The sequence below is a fragment of the Anastrepha ludens genome, chromosome 6 (genome assembly GCF_028408465.1).
Source record: "Anastrepha ludens isolate Willacy chromosome 6, idAnaLude1.1, whole genome shotgun sequence".
Lineage (NCBI taxonomy): Eukaryota > Metazoa > Arthropoda > Insecta > Diptera > Tephritidae > Anastrepha > Anastrepha ludens.
The window spans coordinates 40,520,685-40,547,305 of NC_071502.1; the positions used below are offsets into that span (position 1 = coordinate 40,520,685).

At 36.1% G+C, this 26,621-nt stretch overlaps 5 protein-coding genes across 9 annotated transcripts in view; 2 read left to right on the forward strand and 3 right to left on the reverse strand.

The window, feature by feature from the left end:
* LOC128868594 (tripeptidyl-peptidase 2) lies at nt 1-6,707 on the reverse strand. The gene is made up of 18 exons (XM_054110870.1): nt 6,227-6,707; nt 6,014-6,148; nt 5,350-5,548; nt 5,123-5,292; nt 4,922-5,054; nt 4,611-4,854; nt 4,040-4,170; nt 3,739-3,972; nt 3,489-3,678; nt 3,311-3,432; nt 3,083-3,239; nt 2,777-2,979; nt 2,445-2,608; nt 2,257-2,368; nt 1,202-2,164; nt 822-1,140; nt 591-753; nt 1-516 (listed from the first exon to the last, which is right to left on the reverse strand). The coding sequence occupies exons 1-18, from the start codon at nt 6,401-6,403 to the stop codon at nt 307-309; spliced, it is 4,026 nt and encodes a 1,341-aa protein (XP_053966845.1). The 5' UTR covers nt 6,404-6,707; the 3' UTR covers nt 1-306.
* Nucleotides 6,708-7,131: 424 nt separating this feature from the next.
* Nucleotides 7,132-8,655, forward strand: LOC128868598 (uncharacterized). The gene is made up of 3 exons (XM_054110873.1): nt 7,132-7,341; nt 7,517-7,603; nt 8,541-8,655. The coding sequence occupies exons 1-3, from the start codon at nt 7,243-7,245 to the stop codon at nt 8,571-8,573; spliced, it is 219 nt and encodes a 72-aa protein (XP_053966848.1). The 5' UTR covers nt 7,132-7,242; the 3' UTR covers nt 8,574-8,655.
* A 104-nt stretch (nt 8,656-8,759) lies between these two features.
* On the forward strand, nt 8,760-14,929 carry LOC128868596 (tyrosine-protein kinase transmembrane receptor Ror2). Its single transcript, XM_054110871.1, has 5 exons — nt 8,760-9,541; nt 9,598-9,877; nt 9,960-10,202; nt 10,276-10,727; nt 13,476-14,929. Exons 1-5 carry the CDS (start codon nt 9,014-9,016, stop codon nt 14,277-14,279), a joined length of 2,307 nt encoding a protein of 768 aa, XP_053966846.1. The 5' UTR covers nt 8,760-9,013; the 3' UTR covers nt 14,280-14,929.
* Nucleotides 14,930-15,234: 305 nt separating this feature from the next.
* LOC128868597 (uncharacterized) lies at nt 15,235-15,796 on the reverse strand. Its single transcript, XM_054110872.1, has 2 exons — nt 15,660-15,796; nt 15,235-15,617 (listed from the first exon to the last, which is right to left on the reverse strand). Exons 1-2 carry the CDS (start codon nt 15,763-15,765, stop codon nt 15,367-15,369), a joined length of 357 nt encoding a protein of 118 aa, XP_053966847.1. The 5' UTR covers nt 15,766-15,796; the 3' UTR covers nt 15,235-15,366.
* A 2,264-nt stretch (nt 15,797-18,060) lies between these two features.
* LOC128866729 (apolipoprotein D) overlaps nt 18,061-26,621 on the reverse strand; it is a 33,275-nt gene continuing 24,714 nt past the window's right edge. For all 5 annotated transcript variants that reach the window (XM_054107688.1, XM_054107684.1, XM_054107683.1 and 2 more), the window contains exons 3-5: nt 19,744-19,898; nt 19,579-19,651; nt 18,061-19,134 (exon numbers count right to left, since the gene is read on the reverse strand). In XM_054107688.1, the coding sequence (XP_053963663.1) occupies nt 18,862-19,134; nt 19,579-19,651; nt 19,744-19,898 (501 nt within the window). In that variant the 3' untranslated portion in view covers nt 18,061-18,861. The remainder of the gene's footprint in view (nt 19,135-19,578; nt 19,652-19,743; nt 19,899-26,621) is intronic.

Consider the following 26,621-nt stretch of genomic DNA (forward strand, 5'->3'; position numbering starts at 1 on the left):
TGCGTAATAAAAAGTTGTTTAATTTTACTTTTTGTTTCAATTGCTGAGGTGTTTACAACTTCATGGGGTAATTTCACGATTACAATACAAGTGCTGAAGAACAATTTAAACATAAAAACTTAATACACGCTTTCTTAAGAAAGATAATCTTACATACATATATAGATGGAAACAAATGGACTATATGTACTAAGTAGATAATTTATAAATCTTTTTGTTTTGTTTTGTTTTTTAGATCTTTGCTTATAATGTGCGCACACTTCGTTCTGGCTATTAGTTGTTTCTTCATAGTTTTGTGCCAATTATTTAGAATACACGATAGCTATGTGGATATGCGGTTACAGTCATACGTTGTATGACCTTCTGTACATGCCCGAATTCTAAAGCACCTGCTAGCGAGCTAAACTCTTCGAGTATATCCCGCGACCTTTTCTCCTCGTACATTTTTTGCAGTATTTTGTACATGCGGCCATATTGAGCATTCGCGTAAGCATGCCAGAGCGTAAATTGGATAACCTGTAAACAAGGAGAGAGAGAGAGAGAGAGAGATATATATAAAGAGTAATAAACTTGTTGTTTTTTTATTTAACCTTTGAGTCAGTTGGGTCAGCCAACTTGGAAATTTCGACATAGATTTCGTCTAACTCGGGCAAGATTCTTTTCATTTTGCCATCGATAATGCCTATCTTGATTTTTGCCACACCACTTCGGGCTAGCGCTTCCAAGAAATTGGCTTTTTTCTTATCCATATTGCTGTTTTTGGAAATTTCAAATTTATATAACTTTTGCAACTTCTACAGGAAAAAATCCAATTGACTTACGTCTTAATTTTATTGGCATCTGGACGGGTGTCGTTCTTCATACCATAATATGCCATTAACGCGTCATATTCCTCACTCATGTCGGTTATGACGAAGCCACCCAGCTGTGCTACACGCAGCAATGCAGTGCGAATTCTCACCATTTCCTCTTTATGGTTGTCGTCATCCACATTTGTGTTTACCATTGTACTGAATGCGAATGGCAACAGTTGCTTATATTCAGTTGCCTCGATATTTTGCATGTACAAAACATGGGCTACCGAATGTTTGGGATGCGCAGCAATTACCTCATCGTAAATGTCCTCAGCCTTGCCGATTTCTGGTAGCGTAAAAATGCATTAACAAATAAATTCAAATCAATGCATTTCAAAAGCACTCACCACATTTGGAGATCATCATGCATTGGAAGTCACGCAAGCCCTCTGCATACTCGTCGGGCGTCGTTTTCTTTGGCGAGGCAGCGCCATCTCCAGAGGCAGCGGAATTTCCGCCAGCTGTAGCTGTGTTTGTCGTAGGGGTAGATGTTGTTGTTGTGCTTGCAATCGACATATTAGTTTTAGATTTGGAAGAATTTGTCGTTCCACTGCCACCCCCTGAATTAGCTCCAGAACCTCCATTGCCGTTCTTCTTGTCTGGCGGGTTCAGTAAGTATTTAAAATCGTGTGCATCAACACGCCGTACTGCCTCATCCTTGGCCACTGTAAGGGCGCCGGCCAACCAAGCGCAGTTCGCCGGCAAGTTAGCTTTTGTTAGCTTTTCTTGTGGCAGCGGCGCAACGTATAATACTTTGGGTGGACTACTTTTCACTATGCAGGTGGTAAACTTACGCCTACCAGTCAAACAATTATTGAAATGGTCGAAAAAGTCAAGGCTAATGGCGTTGGTCAACCTAAACAGCGCTACCATATTGGCCTCCGAGACTTTCTCTAGCAGTTCACGCTTTTCGTGGCGTACTTGTAATTTAATCGTATACTCGCCCTTTTCAAATTTCGTATAAACTTTGTGCGAATGTGAATCGCCGCAGGTAAGAAATCCCTTATTACCATCGAACGCCATCCAAAGCTGTGACTCGAATTCGGACTCGTAGAGCAATGCATTGAAAAGAGGCGCATACAATGAGATTTCTTGTGCTTTGGATACTTGGAGCGTATAGGTGAGGAGATTTTGATAAATTTGGCGACCTTCGGGTATAACATCGCGCGTTGCGCTTAGAGGAGTAATGCGCGAATCGTTGGGTCGCAGCACAACGGCGGCAGCCTTTAGTTGAATTTGCGGTTGCAATTCTTCGCGGTTCAAGGCGACAAAGTCTAATTTGTGAATGCCACGTGCCGCTTGCATTATATCTAAAGGCGGGTGGGAAAACACATACATAAATGTATGTAGTTTAAAATTCACAAAGCACTTCAAATTTTATTTGGCTACAGGCTTTACTTACATGGGCTCGAACTGATCGCTTGGATGCCATGAAATTCTAAACTGTATTTGATATGCGTTGTGCCGTAGTTGGACCAATATTTAGCAACGCAAAGTTCCAGAATATTGTCTTCCTGTTGAAATCAAAAATATATTTATGTTAATTGATAAAGAAATTAGTAATAAAAATGCATAACAGTAACTCCTTACCTCGCAGATGAAGTGAAGTGTAGAGTCAGTGTCGGAATTCACAGCCAAAATCTTCATATTCTCCAATACGCGACATGACGTTTTTGGCAGAATTTGCATTGTGTGCACAAAGAATTTGCCAATATCTTTTTCGCGATCTTTTTCAGTCGAACGCATGCGCAGAACTGCGAAAAGTATAACAAAAGTCGTTTTCATAAATATATGGACAATCGTGAGTATTCTGATTTTAAGTATTTAGCGAGACAAAATTGAAACAAATTGGCTCCGACTTAAGAAATTTTCGCATTAAAACAAGTCCGGTTATTTTTTCACATGTAAAGCCGCAAACTCACCGGCCCATGTGGCACGATTTGGCACCAAAATGAAGTCCCTACGTATAGTGTTTGGCTGGAATTCTATGCTACCATCGCTCTTAGCAGATGAACATTCAAAGATGTGTGTTTCGCTGCAATTGATGGTATGAGGTTGCACCACCGTGACCGGTATTTCGAATAGCACGCCTTTTTGTATGCAGTTTGAGTCATACGCAGATATACTGCAATAACAAATTTGAATATTAGCTTGAATTCAAATCTTTCTCAAAAATAATAACATCTACAAAAACGATCAAATTATTTGGGGGGAATATCCTCACTCACATTGCCGTATGCACACCGGGATGCAGTGCGGAAGGATCAATCTTGACTGTCAACGAACGCGACGAATAGCTTAAATCCAAGTAAGCGCCACATTGCACAAACGGGTGCGAGGACACCAGATTCAAGCGCAAATTAAAAGTGAACTTTTGTTGTGGTTCTAAGAAAAGGAGTAAAAAATTATTCATACACTACAACAAATTTTAAAAGTTTTTATGTTTAACTACTAACCAGTTTCTAAATCGTTAAAGAAAATTGGCTCAATGGAAACATCATATTCTATTGGTTTCTTTAACACTCCTGTCCGTATGTGTATTCCTTTGGCATTTTGCGTACCACAACGCACGGAAAATCTGTTATTATTGCAAAAACTGTAAACTGTAAAATACCAATAATTACATTCTCCCACCTCATCATATTTTCTGGGGCATTCTCATGTTGTGTCAAATACTCGAACGCCTTCTCCACGTTTAGTAAACCATTGCCTTGTGCGAATGGGTCTACATAGCTCAGCTTAGTGGCAGTGTTAGCGATTGCGCGTTTGATGCTGTAAGGTGAATATTTAATGCCCTTTTGCTTGAGACCGGATATTAGCAGGGCTGTAAAAATAGGAGTTCAGATATGAGTATTGAAAAACTAGCAGCCATTTGGTTACATACCAATAGCGCCAGCAACATGTGGAGCAGCCATACTGGTGCCATTCATCAATTGCGATTTGCTCATGGTAAATTGCGGCACTGAAGTGATGGCCCCACCGGGCGCACAAACGGTTACACCTTGACCGCCATCAATGCAGGGATCGCGCGATGTCCATGTGTACACATTACCCGGCAGCTTTTCACGCATCACATATTCCGCTTCCATCATTTGTGGAGAGACATAAGCGCCGACACCTATGAATTGATTGACAATTAGTTCGAGTAAATTACAAAATGCAAAGAATGAGGATATTTTGCATACCAATACAACTTGGCTGGCTAATATCTGGTGGCGTGCCGACTGTGCACAAAGCAGGGCCATGATTACCGGCCGACGCCACCCACACAACGCCGTATTTGTTCACTACTTCACTCATTAATTCACCAATGCGACTGAAAATCATAATAAAATAAGTTTACAAATCATTTTAAATAAATAAATCAATTTATATTCTTCTAAATAAAGAATACAGAAAATATTTCAACTCAGCAACTGAATTTACTTTGAATTTTTTTTTTTAATATTTTATAGGTGCGTGCAAACGCATTGTTATTCACAAATGAACAAGCGTTAATAAAAAGTGTACTAATTCACGACTAACAATCAAACAAACGGGTGTAGAATATTACCTCATGTAAGCTCTCCGTTTCTTTTTACGTTTCTTATCAACGACCAAAGGACTTTCATAGTCAATTCATTTCATTTTTTAATTATTTTATCGCATTATAATTTCAAAGTAGATTCATCGTTAGACATTTTAAAATTAAATAATTTTTAAATTTAATAAAATAAACAATTTTAGCTCATTAAAATCATTCTACAATAAACTTACCCAGAATTCGACCAATGTGCATGTTCGCCATAGCTCATATTGATCACATCGATTTTGGGGCCTGATCGACAAAATTCCATAACTTTTATCATTGCGCGCACTAGTGCTGTGCCTGTCTCCATTGACCCCAAACGCCCATCACCAATCGTAAGCGAAATAATACGCGCGTTAGGTGCTACACCATCAACATCTTTGGAAGCATGATTACCACTGGCAATGGAAGCGACATGAGTGCCATGCGATGCTGAAATCGTTTATAGACAGTAGTTATGCATTTTCACTTTCAAAACTAAATAAATGTCTTAACTTACAACACATGCCCACAACCTCTAGCATATCACCATTGTCATGAACATTGATGGAAAGGGACAAGAAATCATCAACATTTTTTATTTCACGAGTCTTCGAGTACTCGCCAATATACAGCGCATTTTCAAGATCGCCCTATGCATTTGAAATATATGCAATATGAAGTTTGATATTTTGTATTTTTTATCTCAATTGTTAAGTACCTTCTCTGTAGTGTCAATCACTGTTTGCCAACCATCTGCAGTTTGATATAAAATAATATCGTAGGTAGTTTTGACATCTTTATAGGCTTTTTCATAATTGTTTAACATTTCTAAAGTATTTTCTAAATCCTCCTTAACCAACTTCTTGCTCCAGGATAACTTCGATACGTCTGCAAACAATTCGTTATTTTCTTTTTAATGAAGGCAATATATTTTAGTGCACACACCAGGATTTAGAGCTTCGAATTCATTAATTTTACGGGATTGCGCCGCAATGGAAAGCTTACTAGGGCCGTCCCACTCTTTGACTTTGTAGTAGTTTGATATGGTTTCCCTCACCTTGAATGGGCATAACTCATCGAAATTTTTCAAACCAATGCGGTACTGACCATTGGCAGTGTTGGAAGCAGTCATTTGAGGTGCCAACTACAATACAGTGAGTGATAAGATTAAACAAATACAATTGTGCATTGCACATACATATGTACATATATATTTATAAGCAAAACAAACATAATTGTTAATTATCCACAGATAGAAAAGATATCTGTCCTAAAGATACAATGCATTTATGTAAGTAAATATTTAGCAATGCTCGCAAATCGCGTTTAAATGCCGAATTTATTTCAAGTTTTTTTCTAACTGTATTCCAAATTCTCGTACATCCCAAGCCAATGATTTTCGATAACTATTGTTTGATTTACTTGTAGGTACATATGTTTACCACCTTGAATTAAGTGCATATGAATTCAATGTTTTTAGTAAAATTATTAGTAAATTGTAACCAAGTAATGAAGTGCGTGTAGAATTGTTATTTATTTAGCATGTGTTTTGAGGTCATATTTACCTTTAAAATATATGTACGTTAAGCCCAGAATTCTTTTTGCTTACCTTAAGTTGACGACCCGAAAGGCCGGTGATGAAACCTTTTTCAGAACCAGTTACTTTTTTTGACATGTCCACGTCACCGCAGCCTGTGCAGTCAAAGCGTTCAATCACCTTAACTGTTTTACCATCACAGAGCTTCTACCAAGCGGTAAAAAAAAAAAACAAGTATTTACACAATATACCAACAATATGGACCGTATTGTACAATAATCTTACCTCCAAACCTGAGGCACGTGGATCCACACCGGAATCGAATATGGCGATTACAATGTCACGCCCATCATAATCTGGATATTTTTGTAAAAAGTTTAAAACACCAGTTTCAGCTTTAGGCACCAAAGCACCGGTTGGAAAAGTAGCCTCAACAATTCCACTGCTATTGCTAGCCGCCATTATTGTTTGCGCCTGTTTTTACTTCGCCCTTATAATTTTTATTGGCTTACAACGGTACTAATCGTTACGTATCCTCTGGACGTACTCAGACTCTCTACAAATTTGCTCGTGCTGATAATTCCTTTTATCGCGCCTCTGCGTTAGACTTTGTGGGGAAAAACCACACAAGATTTATATTTACTAAATTAAAGCTAATTGCGAAAAATTTCCTCTCTAAAAAACCTAATCAACGCTTTTTTCTGCCGTCTTTGGAAGGAACGATGAAATGCAATTGTCACCGTTTGCTTGCTGTCAATTTGGTTGGTGTTGTACTTTTTGTTGTTCTTGCCGTTTGCGATTAGCGGTGAGTGACAGGTGAAATTGGAGAGTCACGCAAATTACTTACTATAGATGTCGCGTTAAAAACTAATTATTTCTAATTCAATTGCACTTAAAAAAAATACTTCAATTATTTATTTATACATCATTTCAACTGAAAATTTTCAATAAATCACATAAACGTGTTAAACAATACTAAATTTTTTAAATCAAAATCATATCGCTAATGGATAAAATGTGGTCCTTATATTATTATTTTTTACACTGTGAACATCTTAAAGAAAAAATGTATATTAGCCACAGAATGTTTTCAGACCCATTACTATGTTGCTTAAATTTGACGCCGTCACATTTCACTAGAGCTTAGCGCTTCCATTTCTTTCTGACAGTCAACAGCTGATTTAGTTGTCACATCTATTACTAACAGTATAGGGATTTGTGAAAAAAAATCGCATTTGTATAGTTGCGAGGATTGCAAAGAGATTTACTTTAAAAGTCCAAATCTACTAAACGAATACAATATGTGGTACGAAATTTTACCTACAGCTGGTATTATCGCTAGCCTGCTTGCGGTGCCCGTATACGCTATGTGGGGTATTAACAAGTTGACACTGGACAATGTAAGTAAAAGTTGATTGGGACACACACCGGACAATACGGCCAACTTATATAATCTTGTGAATATAAATCGAATGAATATTAAAATATATACTCTGCAACACTTGATGACAACAATTTCCTGACACGATATATTTTTGTAATTATTCTGTGTTTTTTTTTTTGTACTCTATACAGTCCTACCGCCGTGATATGGATGAACGTTTTTCGAGAGTATTGTATCTACGCGACACTAGATTAACCAATAATCCGTACATTCAGAATGTGAGTATCGACTAGTTGGAAGTTAGAAATAATACTTTATTATAAGTGTTGTTCTATTAAGTTATTGAGGTATAATTTAACTTGATTAATTATATGCAGAGTTTTTATTTGTCGCCTATAATTAAAAAAGTTTTTTGTGCTGAAACTATTACCCAAAACTAATAATTTCAAAAGTGCACACATTCGGTGCTCCATTGTTCCTAATAACTATATCACTTAATATAGCTTACATTTGAATCATTTCTGGCTACAATTCCTATTGCTGATAGAAAATATTGGTTCTTTCGTACCGATAGCCCCATCAGCAACCAATGACACCACTGAGTAAGAACAATCATAAAGTATTAGGTCGCTTCCAAGATATACAATTTAATTCTCGGTTAGGAATGTTTGAGTGGTATTGCTGCAGTAAACTTGAAACGGCTAAAAACATATTTAGTTAATTGACAAGGAACCTTACAAGTAATTTAAAACTTCACTGGTTTCATGTCCTCTAAATATTTATTTAACCGTTGAAGATTTTGCAACATAAGTAATACTACAGCGTTGCCACAGCAGTCGGTTCTATCTTGCCGAAACACCCAGATTTATAACCGACCAAGAGCTGTCACTCCTCGTACATGTATGGAGAATATTTATGCTGTTGCAACAGCACTTAGGACACTTTGTGAAACACCTAATTATTTATTTTAACACCTTAAGTACTTGATTAATTTTGTTGTAGCAGCATGAAACATATCTTAAAAAGGCTTTTCCTTGTTACAAATATACGCATAAATGTAAATAAAGAAAATCCCTGTTTTGTTTATAAATTTAATAGTTTGAAAAGTGTCCAAAAAAAGGTCGAGCCAGCGAAATTATTTAAAAACTTACTTTCGAACATTTTGCACTAAACGTGTAATTAAATAAGTGAAATATATTTTTTATACTTCCACAGGGCTTGGAATCCATTCCAGATGAAGAAAACTAAGTGTGGTGTATACATTTTGCAATTTAATCACATTTGTAGTGTAACGTTAATGATGATTATTTAATAAAATATGTAAAACTCGCATACCTTCTTTCCTTTATCACGTAAGATGTTAGTCAGCTGTTGCCGTAAACGGTTTTCGTCCTCTTTGTGTAATCCTTTAAATGCAGTGAAACATCCCTGTACTGGTGCCAAAACCACCCCTAGCAATGCCTACTATCCATTATCCTACCAATTGTCAGTCACGGTTCGTAAGGCGTCTTCAAAAGGCAGAAAAAATAATTTAACTACATTTAAATTGCAAAATATCAATAAAAAATTGCAAAAGTATGGTAAAAAATATCTGTATCTCTATACTAAAGTAAAGTAGTATATTTTTTACCATAAAAATGTTAAAAAATCATAATAAAACACAGTGAAAAACAAGATTTTTTACAAGGATGAAGTGCACGAGCATTGTGAAAAAGGGTGTGCAACGAAAAGCAATCACCAAAAGCAACTCTATATTTGGAGTGGGGAGTGTTGGCGTCAAATTTAAGTGGAAATGTTGCAAAGGCGGCAATTTTACTCTAGGCCACTTTATCGGCGGTTGTTTTTGTTGTACTCGGACTTTTGTTTTGCTCGCGGTGGCTGCGGTATTTTTGTTTACAAGCGGCAGCGCCAATGCTTCTGATGCTGGGTTACTGAAGGCGTCATTGGAGGAAAACAGTGGGGCAGCAGGAGGGCGCCACCAGCATCATCACCATCAATACAGCGCTCAGGGTGCTGAACGGTGGCGCGAGCATGAATACGAAGAGAAGGGCTATTGTGCACCATACAATGGTAAAATTTGTAAGCAATATATAAGCGGGCAGGTGTGGTATAGTCGTGAAGATCCAACGGGCGGCTGGAAAAATGAGCAGATAACAACCGCATTATGGGAGGAATTAATTGCAGACCTGTCGGGATTATGTCGTGTAGCCGCAGAGGTAAGTGATCCTTTATGCTGAAGTTGTGGTAATAAACTTAAAACGTCTCATTACAGAAAATGCTATGCGCCTATGCATTTCCGCATTGTCAAACTGAAAATGGACGCACAATTAAGGTACCGCTTTGTTATGAGGATTGTACAGCCACTCATCTACAATTCTGCTATAATGATTGGGTATTGATTGAAGAGAAGAATGAGCGTAACATATTTTTGAAGAGTCGTGGACATTTTCGACTGCCCAACTGTGGTGTATTGCCAAGATATAACGCCACAGCAAAGAAGCCGAATTGCTCCTATATTGGGCTCACAGAAATCAAAGAAGATGAAATTAGCTGTAAGTAGGGCGGAAAAAAAATCATAAACTTTTAACAAAAGTATTTAATTTTTTTTTACTAATTTCCTTTTTTTTTGTACAGACGATTGTCGCAACGGCAATGGCCGCTACTACGTTGGCACCGTAAATTTTACAAAATCGGGTTTACCTTGTCAACGCTGGGATGTACAACATCCACATAAACATATCCAACCACCACAAGTGTTTCCGCAAATAGCAGAAGGGGAAAATTACTGCCGCAATGCTGGTGGAGAAGAACCTTTTCCCTGGTGTTATACACTCGATGAGTCTGTGCGTTGGCAGCATTGTGATATAGCTCTCTGCCGTAAGCTCTTTAAAAAAAAGCCACTTTTTATTAATTTTATATATTTAAATATATATATAATTATTGCTTGCAGCCGATTACATTGATCTCACCGCCAAAGATCTCAATACACCTATAATAATGGAAACTTTCTTCACCCCATCAATGATCTTCCTACTCGCAGGCATTGGTTTCGTTGGCATAGTGGCGCTGCATTTGATTATTTTGCTAGTGCATAAAATTTCAAAACACAAGGAGTTTTCGGTGCAACAGCAAAGGCAACAGGTGCCAACGTCCGAGTGCAATATATCCGTGCGTGGCAGTGGTGACTGTAATTTAACAGAAAGCAGGGAAACTTTGGGTTCGAATAATGCAGTTGCTATGATGATCAACAAGTGTGGCACCATTAAAAGTACAGCAACAGTGCATAGCTCAGCAGAACCGAAAACCAATTTAAATACCAAGTTGGAGAAGCTAGAATATCCGCGGGGCGATATCGTGTATGTGCGCTCGTTGGGGCAAGGCGCTTTCGGTCGAGTGTTTCAGGTAATCTGGTGAAAAGTATACCAAATTCGATTTATATTTACTTCAGCATATTGTTGATTTTGTAACATTAAAAACCGCTCAGCAGAATTTGAGGAATGTAGTTACTAGAGTGACAGTCCAGATATTTGAATTTAGGTATCACATGGAAATTTCGTTAGATAAAACTGAAATAGACGTTAGCCTTTCGAAGCATGGCAAAATTCTAAGAGTTGAAAAAAAAAATGTTTCACGGTGGAAATATATTAGCTTTATTTAATTATCAATAAGGCATATTATATTAAAAGAAAAATAATGAAAAAGTTGTATATATATATATATTTTTTTTTACGGAACCATACCTAAGAAATAGTTGTGGAATATAGAAGACAATTGAAAATCGCAAAAGTTACTATCCGTCGAGAAGGATGAGTATATCGACTCCATGAGAGTATTTTTTCACAAAAAGTACTTACAGTTGCGGTCAGAATCTTATTAGGGCTCATGGCTCATTATATTTAAGTGACCACGTTTTTTTATCACAACAATTTTTCGCCATCCACTGTAAAATCCGTTAGATTAAGAAGTCGGCTTGAAGTTATGCAATCAGTAAACTTAACCTGGTTTTGTTAATTTTGCATGAAATTTTAGTTGCACCGGCTTCTTAGTCAGTCAAAATCTTAGTAGTGCGCGAAAGAGTGTGTGAAAAATTAATATTATCGCGACTATCTTTGTGAAAATAAAAAAAAAACGGTGAGATAAGTTTATTTAATTGATATTCTGTAGCTAATGGCCAAATTTTTATTATTCTTCATTCAGTAATGTCTAGAAGGAAAAATTGCACATCCGAGAAACGCGCCCGCATTAAAAAATTGATTGCTGATGGAAAAACTTATGTGGAAGTGCAAAATATCATTGAGTGCTCACTAACAATAGTGCGTAATGCCATCAAGTACAAATCAAGTGGCAAAAAGCGTGGAAGAAAGCTAGCAATGTCGGCAAGAGAAGTTAAGTCTATCGTCAGATACTCATAGCAATTTCCGTTTGCGGCTGTTACTGAGTGAAAAGATGCCTTAAAAGTGTCTTCGAGCGTTGAGACTGTTCGTCGGCGTTTGCGTGAGCACGACCTGGGTGTCCACAGTGCAAGAAAAGTACCGTTGTTGACAAAACCGCATATAGAAAAGAGTTTTTCAAGAATTTTTTTTTCAACGCCAAAATTTTTTATCGACATAATCCTACGTCAGACGAGAGTCAATACTATGTATATGATAACAATATTTTGTTTTTTTGTTTTAGATCACCGAAACGTAAGATTTCATGTACACCGTTTAGGCACCTAAGAAAAGCGGGCCTGCGCTTGCAGAAGTGCCACAGCGGCCATTTTGAATATTTTGACTTAAAATTTTTTTTCAAAAACTTAAATATATAATAAAGATAAGAGTTTAAATAGATTTTATGTACGAGCAATATTTTGTTAGAAATAAAATCCGGAAAATAAGCCTGTTTTTTCCCTTGTCACAGTAGACTTCCCCCTTAACTAAAGGGCTTTCCCATAAGAGGTGTTATTTTGATATTCAAAGAAATATGCTGTTTTTAATATAAATGATCGGATATTTATTTCATTATAAAGAGGAAGGTATTCCGTTAATAGTGGAAAATAACATCAGGCAAATGACCACCACGACCACGCTTACAGGACAATATCCTTTTCTTGAAATTTTCCATAACCGAATTGCAAAGTGGCTACCCTATGTCCTCGATAGCCTCACGAATTCTTAATCGACCCTGGGCTGTTGGCGTAGACCTTCTCTTTCACGTGGCCCCAAAGAAATAAGTCTCAAGGTGTTAAATCACAAGATCTCGGTGGCCAATTGCGATTACCTCTTCGAGAGATAACACGGTCCGGAAACTTTTCCCGTAAAGATCGTTGCTTGTGTGGCACGTAGCGCCGTCTTGTTGAAAATAAACGTTGTCCAGATCAATACCATCCAATTCCGGCCATAAAAAATCGTTAATCATCTATCGATAGCCTTTTATATATTTAAATAACACCTGTTATTGGAAAACCCTTTACATACAAGGTGACTTTTGTGACCTAGACAGAGTAATTTAAAAAATATAATATAGTAGTATATAATCAAACTCATTTTTTATACTCAGTAAAAAAGTTAGTCAAAAATAAAATTGGATGATACATTTTTCGCAAAAAAAATTGTACGAAAAAGAAACATTTTTATAATTTTTAAAGATTTTTTTTTTAATTTTTCTCAATAGTACAACAAATCAAAGAAAGAGTGTATTTGACAAATATTAAAAAAAAAATGTTTGCCAAAAATTTTTAATATAATATTAAATTTTAAAAGAAAAAAAATTGTTTTTATATTTTTTCTAAAAACTAAAGAACATATACAAATACAACGTACGTGATCTATCACTCAACAAGTTTTTATTTAATAAAAAACAGATTAATTTTTCGCCATCTTGTATAAATTCAAAACATAACCTCAAAACCTGTTTGCATAGTGATACTAGAAACATCCCTAACTGCAGCTGGAAGATTATGAATAAGTTAAGTTATCAGTTTCTCAAGATTTGCTTTTTTCAGTTTCGAAAATACTTTTTTTCGGTAAGATAAATACTAACCTTGGACTAATATGTAGATGTGATATTAAAAATTAAAAACTTATTGAAACATTTGTGTTATGTAAACAGATTTGAGTGCTAATTTTTTACACTACAATTAATAAAATCAATTCCATCGTCTTCTTGCAGGCCAAAGCACCTGGCCTCGTCTCTGGCAATGACGACTATTTAGTCGCCGTGAAAATGTTGAAGGACGACGCCAGCGATCAAATGCAAATGGATTTCGAGCGTGAAGCGTGCCTTCTTGCCGAATTCGATCATCCCAATATTGTTAAACTTCTCGGCGTTTGCGCACTGGGTCGTCCCATGTGCTTGCTCTTCGAATTCATGTCACCCGGTGATTTGAGTGAATTTCTACGCGCCTGTTCACCCTACGCTACACACCAAATACAACAACGCAATCGGCAGGAATTAAATGAGGGACATTTACTGCAGATTGCAGCACAAATTGCCGCCGGTATGGTCTATTTGTCCGAACGTAAATTTGTACACCGCGATTTAGCTACACGCAATTGCTTAATCAACGAAAAAATGGAAGTGAAAATCGCCGATTTTGGTTTGTCACATAAAATTTATCTGCAGGACTACTATAAGGGCGATGAGAACGATGTTATACCAATACGTTGGATGCCGCTCGAAAGTATATTGTATAACAAATTCTCTATTGAATCGGATGTGTGGGCTTACGGCATATGTTTGTGGGAGATTTTCTCTTTCGCTTTGCAGCCCTACTTTGGGCTAACACATGAAGAGGTGATTAAGTTTATCAAAGAGGGAAATGTACTAATTTGTCCGGATAATACGCCACTATCGGTGTACGCATTGATGCGACGTTGCTGGAATCGTAAACCCAACGAACGTCCAAGTTTTGCGGAAATCAATCATTGCATACAGCATAGTCTGGTGGAATACGAATGCAAGACAATGATGTAGAGCGTGAAGAAGAAAGACGAGAAGAAAATGAAGTGGAAAATATATAAAGAAACTTTCAACTGGCCATACTTACAAATATTGTGTAAGTGAAAACATTTCCGTTCGAAAACACTCAGCAGTGGTTAGTTTGCGAAAAGTACATACATATATGTATGTACATATGTATTTGAAATATTACTACAATAAACACAAGCACAAATTATACAACTATATTTATTAAAAAAAGTACTTACTAATGATATCTCAGAAAAGTTGTGTTCTAACAATAATTTTTGTTGTTGTATGCGTAGTTGTGTCATAAAAGTCTCCAATATTTTTTGTATAATTTTAATCGGTACTCAATAAGGTATTATAAGTCAAGTGTGTATCGGAAACTAGTAATCACAAAATTCTTACTGAAAACAGCGTAACAAAAAGGAAACCAACCTCTACTTCCGCAAAGACATTCCAATCATCGAGCAGCACTAACCTGCACTATTCTTCTCAACGAATTATACAGGCAATTTTTATATACTCGTGCGAGCATGCATACTTACGAACATACGTATTTACATACAGATGTGTGTGTATGTGACCATCATATCTACTAAAACAAACTTTGAAAATAAAAATGTGAATTGATTTACTTACATATATTATGCAATAAAAAATATAATTTAGTTACTCTAAGTACATGCGTACAATATTTTGTCGTTAATAATTCATAATAAAATATAATTTGAATTTTGAAAATACTTACACTGTAAATAATATACAGGCGAACATACTATATACACACACTACCACATATTGTGTAACAAATAACCAACGTTTGTGTAATAAATAAAAAAAAAAGATACAAATTTTCGTACTAAGTTTTAAGTAACGTGTATCAAGTTTAAATATACTATGTAGTTTCTTATTAAATAAAAAAGAACACTGAAAGAAATTATAAAATCTTCAAAGGTATTTTTTCATCATTTGAATACTTCCCTTTTGATACTTGTCGGTATATTCTCGTATGTATAATACATAACCATATCCACAATTTGATGCTACTTCCTATTTAGTTATATTTTTTATAGACAACTTTATTGAATTAATTGCTTCAGTAGTAGCACGGCCAAAGATAGTAGGGGCAATATGGTCGTTCATACGTTATGACATCAACTCCGCCAAAGACCGGACCGAAACCACGCCCAGGCCCAAAGCCTCTACCGAAACCGCGCCCAGGTCCAAAGCCCCTACCAAATCCAGGACCAAAACCTCGCCCAGGTCCGAAGCCGCGTCCAGGACCGAAACCTCTGCCAAAACCGCCTCGCCCACCGCCAAATCCGCCTCGCCCACCGCCAAATCCGCCTCGTCCACCTCCAAATCCGCCTCGTCCACCGCCAAATCCACCTCCATGTCCACCGCCGTGCCCTCCACCTCCCCTAGCGATTGCCGATTTGAAGATGCCAAACACCAACAAAATAACGATGAGTAATATTACAACCTGCTTTGACATCTTGAAATTCCAACAACTCGTTTAAAACTGATAGTATTAGCTCTAATATGCGGCCTTTTAACTTAAAACTTTTTTGTGATCCGTTAATTAGAGCAAACATTCTAATTAAATGATGAGTTGTAATTTTTTCGATGCATTCTTGCCATTTTCTTTGCTTTCTTTTTATTCCATTTCATCATAAATATGTATTTATTCTATATACGTGTCAATTACATTAACTGAGTGTGAAATGGAACCATTCTGGCGGTATTCCCCGTTTAACTTTTTAAATATGTATGAATTGTAGTCTCAGGGGCTTTAAACTTATTATGTTGGCAGTCTGTTTAAGTCAGTTGAAGTGCCGTTTCGAAACCATGAAATTAACGAAAGCAGTTAGTACAGTGCGGCCGCCGTAGATCTAAATTTAGTCTTAATACTTAAAATGTAGGCGTGGTTTTATCCGATCTCAATAATATTTATGTCAAATCTAAATGAGGTGGGGAGCAATACTCCATTTGTGAAACAACATCGAGACGTACAACGCAAATAGGAGAAAGAGCTCAGCCAAACACTTAAAATTATTTAAATTAAATTTTATTTTAAAATCGGGAGAACATTTACCGAAACATTTGAATTGATGAATAAAGTTGATGGCGATGATTGTCTATCTCGTGCCAGAATTCATGAAAGGTTTACACGTTTCAGAGACGGTTGTTGGGACATAAATGGCAATGAACATACGGGCCGCCCAAAATCAGTAATCACTTAAAAATTCCTCGAAATTGTTCGTAAATTTATCAAAAATGAACCGAAATCATCGTTGAAATTCATGTAATCGGAGTTGAAAGGTCTGTGCTCGTTTCATTCCTCACAAGTTAACTGAGGACCAAAAATTGCTCAGAATTCAACATTCGAAGACCTCATTGAGGAGGCGAGAAAAAACGAGAACTTTCTTTACAACATTGTAACTGGCGATGAAACGTGGTATTTCCAACATTAATCTGAAACTAAGCGTCAAAGTCCCGAATGAAATCGGGTTTGGAGAAGTCAAAAATCAAGTCGATGCTCATTTATCTTTACGATTCCAAAGGAATTGTTTTAAACCGTTTGTTGCATCACATTCGTTGAATTCGACTTGAATACCATCAATCACTCACCGTATTCGCCTGATATGGATCCCGTTGACTTCTCCCTATTCGGAAAATTGCCTTTGGCCATGAAAAGAAAAAGTTTTGCGTCCGTAGAGGCCATCCAAAAGGCTTGTTCCGATATCCTGAAAGACATTCATTACAGTACCCCATCCAGACCCAATTCCCTTATTAAACTTAATATAAAGCTGTGTTGGATAGAGCGTATTTGTCTTTCTGCTGGCGAGATGTCTCAACCTTCTCCCCGATATAGCGCTGCATTCAAGGAGAAGGTGCGTAGGAGTCTCTTGGGATTGGTCGCAGAAACGACAAACATCAGAGGGGCATATCCCAATCATGTGCGGATGACTGCGCAGTCTGCAATGGCCTGTGACCATTCTCAGTTTATCCCTGTGGTAGGGTTATGAGTTTTCTAAACCTGTTTTGGTTGTACCACCCCCCACATATGCTCTAATTATCAAGGTGCTTCAATAACCTTTGTTTTGAAATGCCTATTTTTATTCTTTTCCTCTTATGTGGTAGTAAAAGGTGGCGCAAAGTTAATCAACCTATCGGGAGATGTATAATTTTTGCAAATGGCGTCGTACGTCAATCATATTTGATACTTGTGAAGTAGACAGCTGCAGTGCACAAATAGACAAGCAATCGAGCTGCAGGTCCAACTAAAGATTTTCATCACTCAAAATCATTTTTTTATTTAGTAAAAAAGTTATTCAAAAACAAAATTGGATGATTAATTAAATTAATTATTCAACTTTGGCTGATCTCGACCCTTATTTAAAAAACGTATTCTTCTTCTTAGTCTTCATTATCCGCATACTCGTACATACATACCGTTTTGCTGAAAATCATAAAAATTTGGTTTTTAAGCCTTGTAGTATATAATTAGCTTTTTATATTTTTCTTCATTTATTTTTCCTTTAATATACAAAAAAAAAATAATAATAAAAAAATCAGGGTTATCACTTAACTACTCAGTATAAAATATAAAATTTCTTTGCATTTTTTTATTATCACAGCGACCTAATCTTAGGTATTGTACAAAATAAAAATAAACATACTACGACGTAAAGGTAGACCAAGCAGGTATAATATAAAGGGTCCTTTAAAAGTGACGCCTAGATGTCAGGGGTAAATAATTCCTAGACGGTACCTTTTTTATTTAAAGAGCATTTAAATAGACAGTTGTACAAATTTACCCTTAAATCATTGAAACTTTAATATGATTTTTGAGAACAGCATAACGCAAAATTCATGATTTTTGTTTTTGTGAAAATAATCGTCCGAATGAGTAGACAATTCAAAGGTTGGTGAAAAAATTTCAAGAAACTGGTTTTATTGAGTATATAAAAAGGGCTGGCAAATCAAAGACTGGATGTTCTGTGGTGAATATTGTTGTTGTAGCGCAAAGTGTTGCTAAAAAACATTCCCCATCGATATCCCGAAATTCAATTCAACAATTAGGCCCGCATGAATCGACTAATGGTGGACATTTAAATAAGCCGTAAGAACTGTATTGACACCTGAAAGAATCTAAATTTGTACATGCTTTACTTCAAAACAACATCTGGGCGCACCTTTTTAAAGACCCTAAGACATCACAAAAAATTTCCAAATATGTCTGCGTAAGAAATCCAAAATTAGCTTTTAAACTCAGCAATTATTTAAATACATTTACATTTTCTAAAATTTTTGGTGACGATATTTCAGCTATAGGATAGGAAATAAATTTGTAGCTTGATCTACTTTCAGGCGCTGTGTTCTCAGTCATCTACATCGCACTGCTCATGACTTCAAAAACTTTCAAATTGTACATAATATACTCTAAAACCTGAAAAAAATATTTTTTCACCATAAAAATATATGTAGTAATCGTCAATTTTTTCCTATACATTAATTCGATTTATATTTAATAGTTAAATAATTTCTTCTTTTCTTTTTGTTTTTGTTTAGAGTTTACTTGGCAAAGCTATAAAGTTTGTGGACAATTTTTGTTTTTACTCAACACTAATCGCTCCGGATCGAGCCCCAACTTCTTGAGTGCATCGTAGATTTTCGTTCGTACCTCTACGGGGAAGTCACGATCGCGTCCGAATACCCATATTTGATCGGAATAGCCGATAGATGCAAGACTTCCGCACGACCAGAGTATCGCAAAATTATCATAGTCCGTGTAGAGCACCTGATATTTGCCGGAGCCAGGTAGTAGGCGCGCAATTACATCCGGAAAACGTGTGTTGAACTACGGGTGTGAAAACGAAAAAGAATTAGTTTTGTATATACCAAAAACAGGATTGAATTCGTATAGGAACAAAAACTTTTACTCGAAAAATGTGAACTGTAAATTGCTCTGTTAAAACAGACTCTAAGAATTTGTTCGTCATATTTTGTACATATATATGTCTGCAATATACTGGTATGTGCAAGGGTATTTTTCAATATGAAAAATAAAAAAATTCAGAAAAAATACTAATAATTGCTCAGGCAAAAAGTACTTAAAACCACTGTTTTTCATTGTTTTTATGCCTTTTAACAATTTTAACAACAAACTTATTTATTTATTTTATTGTGTTTTTTTTTTTTGTGCTTGAAGCAGGAAAATTCAAGTCGCCAGCTTTCCGTCAAAGCATATAATACAGAAATAATTGGAAAATTTTATATTACATTTGATTCATTTAAAATTTACCTTGAAATCCATAATTGAAGACTTTCGGTTTTCTGGCGTCGCATAGCCTAGATTCACTGAGGGATTTCCGGTGCTAAAAGTACAAGTTTTTTTATAAAATTTAAAGTAATGATATTATATTTATTACAATAATAAACAAAAAATTTTACAAAAACCGCTACTTACAGTCTGTTTATTGTTTTAATTGCCACCTCGAGCTCGAAATTATTGAATTTGGATAGCTTCTCCTTATGCAATGGTTGAAATTCCAGTAGAGTGCAGCCAGAAGCGATTTCGGGTAGATAAAAGGATCGTTCTACCTCATACCATTGGCCAAGTACCTAAAAAAAATTAAAAATAAAAATGTTAGTACAAATTAAATTATGAAAACTAATTAGAATTTAGTGAAGAAAAGTTAATACAAAAAACAATCAAAAACTTTTTTTAAATTATTTTTTTTGTTTGTTTTAGATTTAATTAAATTTATTGGGAAAATTATAGGTCGGCTCAAGAATTTAATGTTGAATATATGAGAGTACAGGGTTGGCCATATTAAACTGACCCATGTGATTATTAAAAAAATATGGAAAAAGAAACATTTTTTTGTGTTTCATTGTGAAAAACATTTAATTTAGTTCAAGGAGATTCGTTTACATCACTTTTTGAATATGATATCGCGCAAGTGGTCGCCCTTAGCTCGTATAGCGTAATGTGCCCGTTTTTCGGCGTTTTCCATAGTTTTGGCCAGCGTCTCGGCCGATATGGCGGCTATTTCCCGTCGGATATTGGCCTTAAGTGCGCCTAGTGTCTTTGGCTTGTTGACGTAAACCTTAGATTTCAAATAGCCCCAAAGAAAAAAGTCCGGTGGCGTCAAATCCGGTGATCGTGGCGGCCAGTCAAAATCGCCGCTTTTTGATATCAAACGGCCAGGGAACAAAGTCTTCAATAAGTTGTCGGTGGCTCGTGCTGTGTGTGGTGGTGCGCCATCTTGCTGAAACCAGAAGTGCTCCATACCATTTTCACGAACAATCGGCATCACAAAATCGGTTATCATGGCCCGATAACGCTCTTGATTGACGGTCAATGGTTGGTGTTGACCATTTTCAAAGAAGAACGGCCCAATGACCATATCAGCGCAAATGCCACACCAGACTGTAACTTTTTGGTCGTGGAGAGGTACCTCTTCAATAATTTGAGGGTTTTCAGTGGCGTAGAAACGGCAATTTTGCTTATTTACGGTTCCGTTCAAGGAGAAATGGGCCTCATCACTCATAATGATTTGATGACGTTGCGTTTTTACAATCGAGAAGGAATTTTGAATGTACAACTGAACAATTTCAGCGCGTTCTATTGGGGTGTACTGTTTCATGGTATAAATCTCCTTCGACTGACGCTTCCAACGCGGTATGTCATTAGCTGATCTTAAATTACAGTAAAAAGTTATAGGGTTACTCAATGGGTCAGTTTAATATGGCCAACCCTGATGAGTTTGACTTGCAAATCAGTCAACAGGCGGCTGAATGGCGCTATCCACATGAGTCGAAAAGTGCCACTCCGCGGACGGCTATTAAGGAGAGTTCCCTGAAGGAGCTGAAGAAGATCTCTTCAAACTCGTTTAAAAGGTGCTTTGATGACTGGACTAAGCGTTGACATATGTGTTTTGCGTCGAATGGAGCCTATTTTGAAGGCGACAAAATAAATTTTGATGATTAAACAATAATATTTGCGTTTTATTGAACAATTATCGGTACTTTTTTGACAGGATGTATGTATGTTTTACGAGATTATAAGAAGCCAGGGGTTTTCAAAGGATATTATGCAACTTTAAAAAAAATTTTCTCAAGATGTCGTGTCTACTTGTAAAATGTCTCGGAACATGAGTTAGGCGTTTTTGAAAATGAGGTTTTTCCGATAGCCTACCGAAGATAGCGTATTGTATCTTCAAAAAATATTATTTTAATTTGAAAATAAAACAAATATATAAATTGTGAAATTAATAAATTAAAGTCTAAAAGAACTTGAAAAAACCGACCTCCGATGGCGTATGGCCCCTTAAAACTTAAATGGAATAGGTCGAAATTACTCTAATAGAAAACTACATTCGGAAAAACAAACTCTCTCTGAACTTGAACAAAGGCTCCAAAGACACGACTTGGTTAATCGAGTTTAATGAAGTCGTGCTTAGGCTGCTCTGGGTAAGCGACTGTAGATTGGACGAGTGCTGGAATTAGGTGTAGTAGTCTATTGGATGTACGTACGATCTGAGGACCCAACATCGACTCGGCTCATTACCTTGTTGCAGTCAACCTGCGCACACGCCTCTCTGCAGCAAAAAACGTACATCTACCTACGCAAAGAATGTTCAACATCGAAAAGCTGCAATCGCAACAAACAGCCAGAAGATTCGCCACTCAACTTTCACTCCTGCTCTCAGAGGGTGCTGCCCAACAAACCCGCATGCACGAGCAATTAGCAACATTTCTCGTTCCTTAAGTACCGCCGCCGAAGAAGAAATCGGATTCCGGCTAACCCGAAAAAACAGTTGGTACGACGGGGAATGTCATGCTGCCGCAGAAAGAAAGGGTGCCGCCTATAGAGCCACACTGCGATAGGGCGCAACGCGAGCCATGTGGGATCGCTACAGAGAGCTAAAAAAGGAAGAGGGACGTATTATCCGAAAGAAGAAACGAGAGGCCGAAATACGTGAGTGCGAGGAGATTGAGATGCTGGCCAATAGAAGCCACGCCCGAAAGTTCTACGGCCAAAATCGCGTAAGCGGTTATCGCGCCAATTAAGAAGTCCAATTGTAATCACTTCCACTATAAGGACTGCTAAAGTCTTTAAATGAAGTTGAAAATTGGGAGGATATTTATTTGGTAGGTATGAGACATTTAAAAACTGAAATATTTACAAAAAATATTTAAATCTGCCTCGATGCTTGCTGTGAATGTGTAACATTGAAGAGTTTTTTCTAATAGGGGTAGTCGCTGGGGAAGGTGTGACAAATCTCCATTTCACCCAAGATGAATCCATATAAGGCTATTTCGATAAAGCAGTTGATTTGTTTTATTTTTGTTCTAGAGATTTGCTGGTTTGAATGTCAATGTGCCCTGCTTTTTTATTGTTGTCTTATTTAATTGTTTAGTTTCTCGTTGAAATTTGGACAATCAAACTACACAATTACAAACACAGAATACCTGTAAATGCTGTTCCACGGTAAAAAGAATATAGAAAATTGTGCTTATCGCGATACCCTTACTAGGTTCACTTAAAGCTCACAAAAAATCTGTGTTAAAACAAATATCAGGTGGGGAATGCGAATTTGACTGTCATATCTGACATACTATAACTGTCTTACCGAATGTCTTGCCATTCCGTATTTTGATAACTCACTTTTTATTTTACCGCGACATTTGTTTGTGCGAATACAACGATCCGATTTGCTTGATGCCATTTTGAAAACTAATGTTAAGGGGTTATATACAGTTAGGATTTTCAAAACATAATTTTTTTTTAATTTTATTTTCTTAATTTACATATATTATATTTAAGAATACACACAGAAAATTTAACATCGTTCCGGTGAGTATTTTCGAAGTTACACGCAAATTTGAAAAGGCGTTTCAGACTGCTTGAAAGCTATGTAAAGTGCTTTTCAAACTTTAAACACGTTTTTCTCAAAATGGTGCTTTCAAAGTCGGTAACCAACATTACTCGAAAACGGCTAAACCGATTAGTCTCAAATTTTAACACGAGCTTCTTAAATATATTTTTTACTTTTATAATTCATTAAAGATTTTTTGTCCGTATAAATATACATTTTTTAATACCACCCCTTAGTATAACAATAGCCTATGTGCTCATAGGCTATTATTTTTTTATTGAATTTTTGGATTCTCCATCGTCGATTTCATATGTGGTCAAAATTTTGTCAAATTCTAGTTCCACAAAGTGGGTCAAAACGTCAGTCAAAAAATAATAAATATTTACAGACATAACGAGATTTGAGTGAGAGCTACTTTCGACAAAAAGTTTGAAATTCAATTTCTCAAAACATCAAAAAATGTATAGGCTATTTTAATACTAAGGGGACGAATAAACAATTTAAAGCCGAAATTTTGGTAAAAAATCGATTTTTTTTTTGAGAAACCGCCATTTTGTCAAAAAAATGTATTTTGCTTATTCCTTCGATTAATTACTAGGTTTACCATTACTTTACGAAATCTGTTTGGTTTTTTAATTTCAGAGGATTCAGTTCAGAGATGTAGAGGTCACCGCAAACCGTCTTTATTGAGAGGAGCTCCCGGAGATCAGCTATAGCTCCTTTCCAAATAACAATTTTTAATAATACTAAGTCATAAAATACAGTTAGGAGATAACATAATATGTGTACAAATATTTAGATCACTAAATTTAAAAGTTTTCTCAGAAATAATTCGAGAAAATTCGTTTTTTTCGGCCTTCTAACTGTATACAAGACAGCAAGAGAAAACAGGACAAAGTCAAAACAGAAATTTGGCACAGGTTGAGACTGACTTTATTGCAGAGATTTGTTTATATTTTTGAGTTTAAAAACAATTTTTTTCATTCTCCGCTATTTTCTTTATCTTCCTCGTTCACAGCAGTCAATAAATAATAAGTATTGAAATTATGAATCTAACCTAACTTTTCATTATTCTTACATTTTGCGCTTTTATGATATTCTCTTTGCGGTTCTCTCACACATCTCATCTACATTTTCTGTCTCGGTAGGATTACGCACGTGTTTTCACTTCAATCTGCACGAGCTCAGCGGCACCAGTTACTGATCACTTATCGTTTAACAAATTTTGGAAATACAGTGCACTCGCGATAACTCGAACTAATTAAAACAGGCGCTGTTCGATTTATCGAATTTGTTCGACTTATCAATTGAGTGTGCTATGTTAAAAAAACAGTCATCGGTATCGATTTTTCGATCGATTGTTGAAAATGGAAGCCAGTAGAAAATTTCTGTAGTATAGTTTCGTTATACGAATTACATTTTGGTCCATTGGCTGGATCAATGGTGTCACATTCGGCGGCATAAACATAGTTAAAATTAAACCATCCTCGGACTTTAATTCGATTTCGTTGGGATGTGATGGGGCAATATCAATTAGAAGAAGAGCCTTCTCAGGTAGTCCCCCATCTTTCAAATATTTTCTTACCTAAATATTAAAGTCATTTAACTTGGTTAAAAAAATTGTTTTAATGAATCTGGAATTTACCTGCGGCACGAACGAATTATGAAACCAGTCTTTGAAAATCGCCGAAGTCATCCAGGCTGATTTGGAATTTTTGTACTCCACCGGACAGTTAAAATTTTTGAAAACACGAGGATTTCTTGCTTTGTCAATAACGAGAAGTTTAAGCTTATGGTTGCCGGTAGCGTTAGTGCAAGCCATAAATTGCCTTATCTTTCTTTTTTATAAGACTTATGGTGGACTTGGCTACCCCATATTCCTTCGCTAGAGAAGTAACACTACGTCCACGTTTAATTTTGTTACGGACTTCAGCCCTCTCTTTTAATGTTAAACACTTCAACCTTTTACGATCCATTACTCACGTGCACTGATATACTACAAATGACAAATTTAAAGCAATTTGGTCAATGCAAGATGTTGTTCCCAGAAAACTAACGGGATATTAACGCCGAAATATTCATATGGACAATACACTAGTATACATATAATTTATATACATATACTATTACATATGTATCTATGTCCAAATTGTATATGTTTGAAAAGAATGTGTGTACAAATAAATTTGTTTTTTTGTTCGAGTTATAGCGCTTTTTTATTGTTCGAGTTACAAAGAAGTCAATAGGGGAAAAAATGTGTTCGAGTTAGCACGTCGTTCGACTTAGCGGCTATTCGAGTTACCGCGAGTGCACTGTAATTCGTTTTTTTTTGTTTGAGGAATAAAGTTTATACTTATCACAAAAACAAAATTATCAAAAAATTAGTGCTTGACAGGTTTGGATACGTTGATCTGATAAGCTTTGCACCGTCAATTTATTTTGGTTTGAATAGAATAAAAGAACTTTTACAGTATTGTGTTTAGCTAAACGGTCTTTTCGCTTAGCATTTCACATTTTGGAGGAATGCTCATCAACAACTTTGAGTGATATTTTACTTATCAATACTCAGTTGAGTGGCTTTCGCTAATCAAGTTGGTGAAACATATACAAGTAGTAAAGTTGTGAAACTTTGATAATTTGCCAAAATGCTAATGATAAGTCATTGGTGCAATAGGACCCTGCTGCTATTCGTAAAACTCTAAGGTTCCTCTATCTGTAAGACAACAAAAAGACGCATACGAGTACCACAAATTATAAGTACAAAAGAGGCTGAAGTTATTGAACAAGACTTATTGAATACAAACATACAAAGCAGGACGTAAACAATGGCACATCAATAACAACTTATTAAGCACAAAAGGAAGAAACCGGCGAGGTAAAATTTTGCACAAAAGTATTTTTGAAAAGAAAAACAAAGTAGCCTAAACAAAATTACGAGCTGAGCGCGAAGCGGGCAAGCGCAAAGTATTCGCATATTCGCGTAAGCTTCAAAGCGTGAATTATTATTCAAAAGGAAACTGGTTTTCATAAAGTCATAGAAACATATATATTTACACATACACAAATATGTGACATACGCACACGTAAATAGATATTCGTAAACATAAATCGGTGTTAAAATTAGTTCAAAGCCATAACTAAGCAGGGAGCGACGAAAAATGATCAGCTCAGTGTCAACAATTTGAAAGCACCTCACTGAATTGTTGTTTGGTTTTTTATGTTTTTTTATTTTAATGATATGGCATGGCATGCTATTATGAATAATTTTTTATACACATACATGCATGCATATGTAAGTAATATTTAGTAAATAGTAATGTTAGAAAAGTTAAAGACAAGTGGAATACTACAGAACAATAAATAAAGGACTTTGAGCTCGTTTCTCCTGCACTACACTCGTATACATACATACACACATACATATATTCGCACTTGTGTAAGCATTATTAAATTAATTTAA

What these genes read in the sequence shown, in the direction of transcription:
- LOC128868597 (XM_054110872.1), bottom strand. Translation starts at nt 15,765, where the DNA reads ATGTCAAAGCAGGTTGTAATATTACTCATCGTTATTTTGTTGGTGTTT. An exon ending in GCACGGCGGTGGACATGGAG is followed by an intron (nt 15,618 to 15,659) that starts GTGGATTTGGCG and finishes GAGGTGGACGAG; the next exon opens with GCGGATTTGGCGGTGGGCGA.
- LOC128868594 (XM_054110870.1), bottom strand. Translation starts at nt 6,403, where the DNA reads ATGGCGGCTAGCAATAGCAGTGGAATTGTTGAGGCTACTTTTCCAACC. An exon ending in CTTTAACGATTTAGAAACTG is followed by an intron (nt 3,240 to 3,310) that starts GTTAGTAGTTAA and finishes TCCTTTTCTTAG; the next exon opens with AACCACAACAAAAGTTCACT. An exon ending in CATGATGATCTCCAAATGTG is followed by an intron (nt 1,141 to 1,201) that starts GTGAGTGCTTTT and finishes TTACGCTACCAG; the next exon opens with AAATCGGCAAGGCTGAGGAC.
- LOC128868596 (XM_054110871.1), top strand. Translation starts at nt 9,014, where the DNA reads ATGAAGTGCACGAGCATTGTGAAAAAGGGTGTGCAACGAAAAGCAATC. An exon ending in TATGTCGTGTAGCCGCAGAG is followed by an intron (nt 9,542 to 9,597) that starts GTAAGTGATCCT and finishes GTCTCATTACAG; the next exon opens with AAAATGCTATGCGCCTATGC. An exon ending in CTTTCGGTCGAGTGTTTCAG is followed by an intron (nt 10,728 to 13,475) that starts GTAATCTGGTGA and finishes GTCTTCTTGCAG; the next exon opens with GCCAAAGCACCTGGCCTCGT.
- LOC128868598 (XM_054110873.1), top strand. Translation starts at nt 7,243, where the DNA reads ATGTGGTACGAAATTTTACCTACAGCTGGTATTATCGCTAGCCTGCTT. An exon ending in ACAAGTTGACACTGGACAAT is followed by an intron (nt 7,342 to 7,516) that starts GTAAGTAAAAGT and finishes TACTCTATACAG; the next exon opens with TCCTACCGCCGTGATATGGA. An exon ending in ATAATCCGTACATTCAGAAT is followed by an intron (nt 7,604 to 8,540) that starts GTGAGTATCGAC and finishes ATACTTCCACAG; the next exon opens with GGCTTGGAATCCATTCCAGA.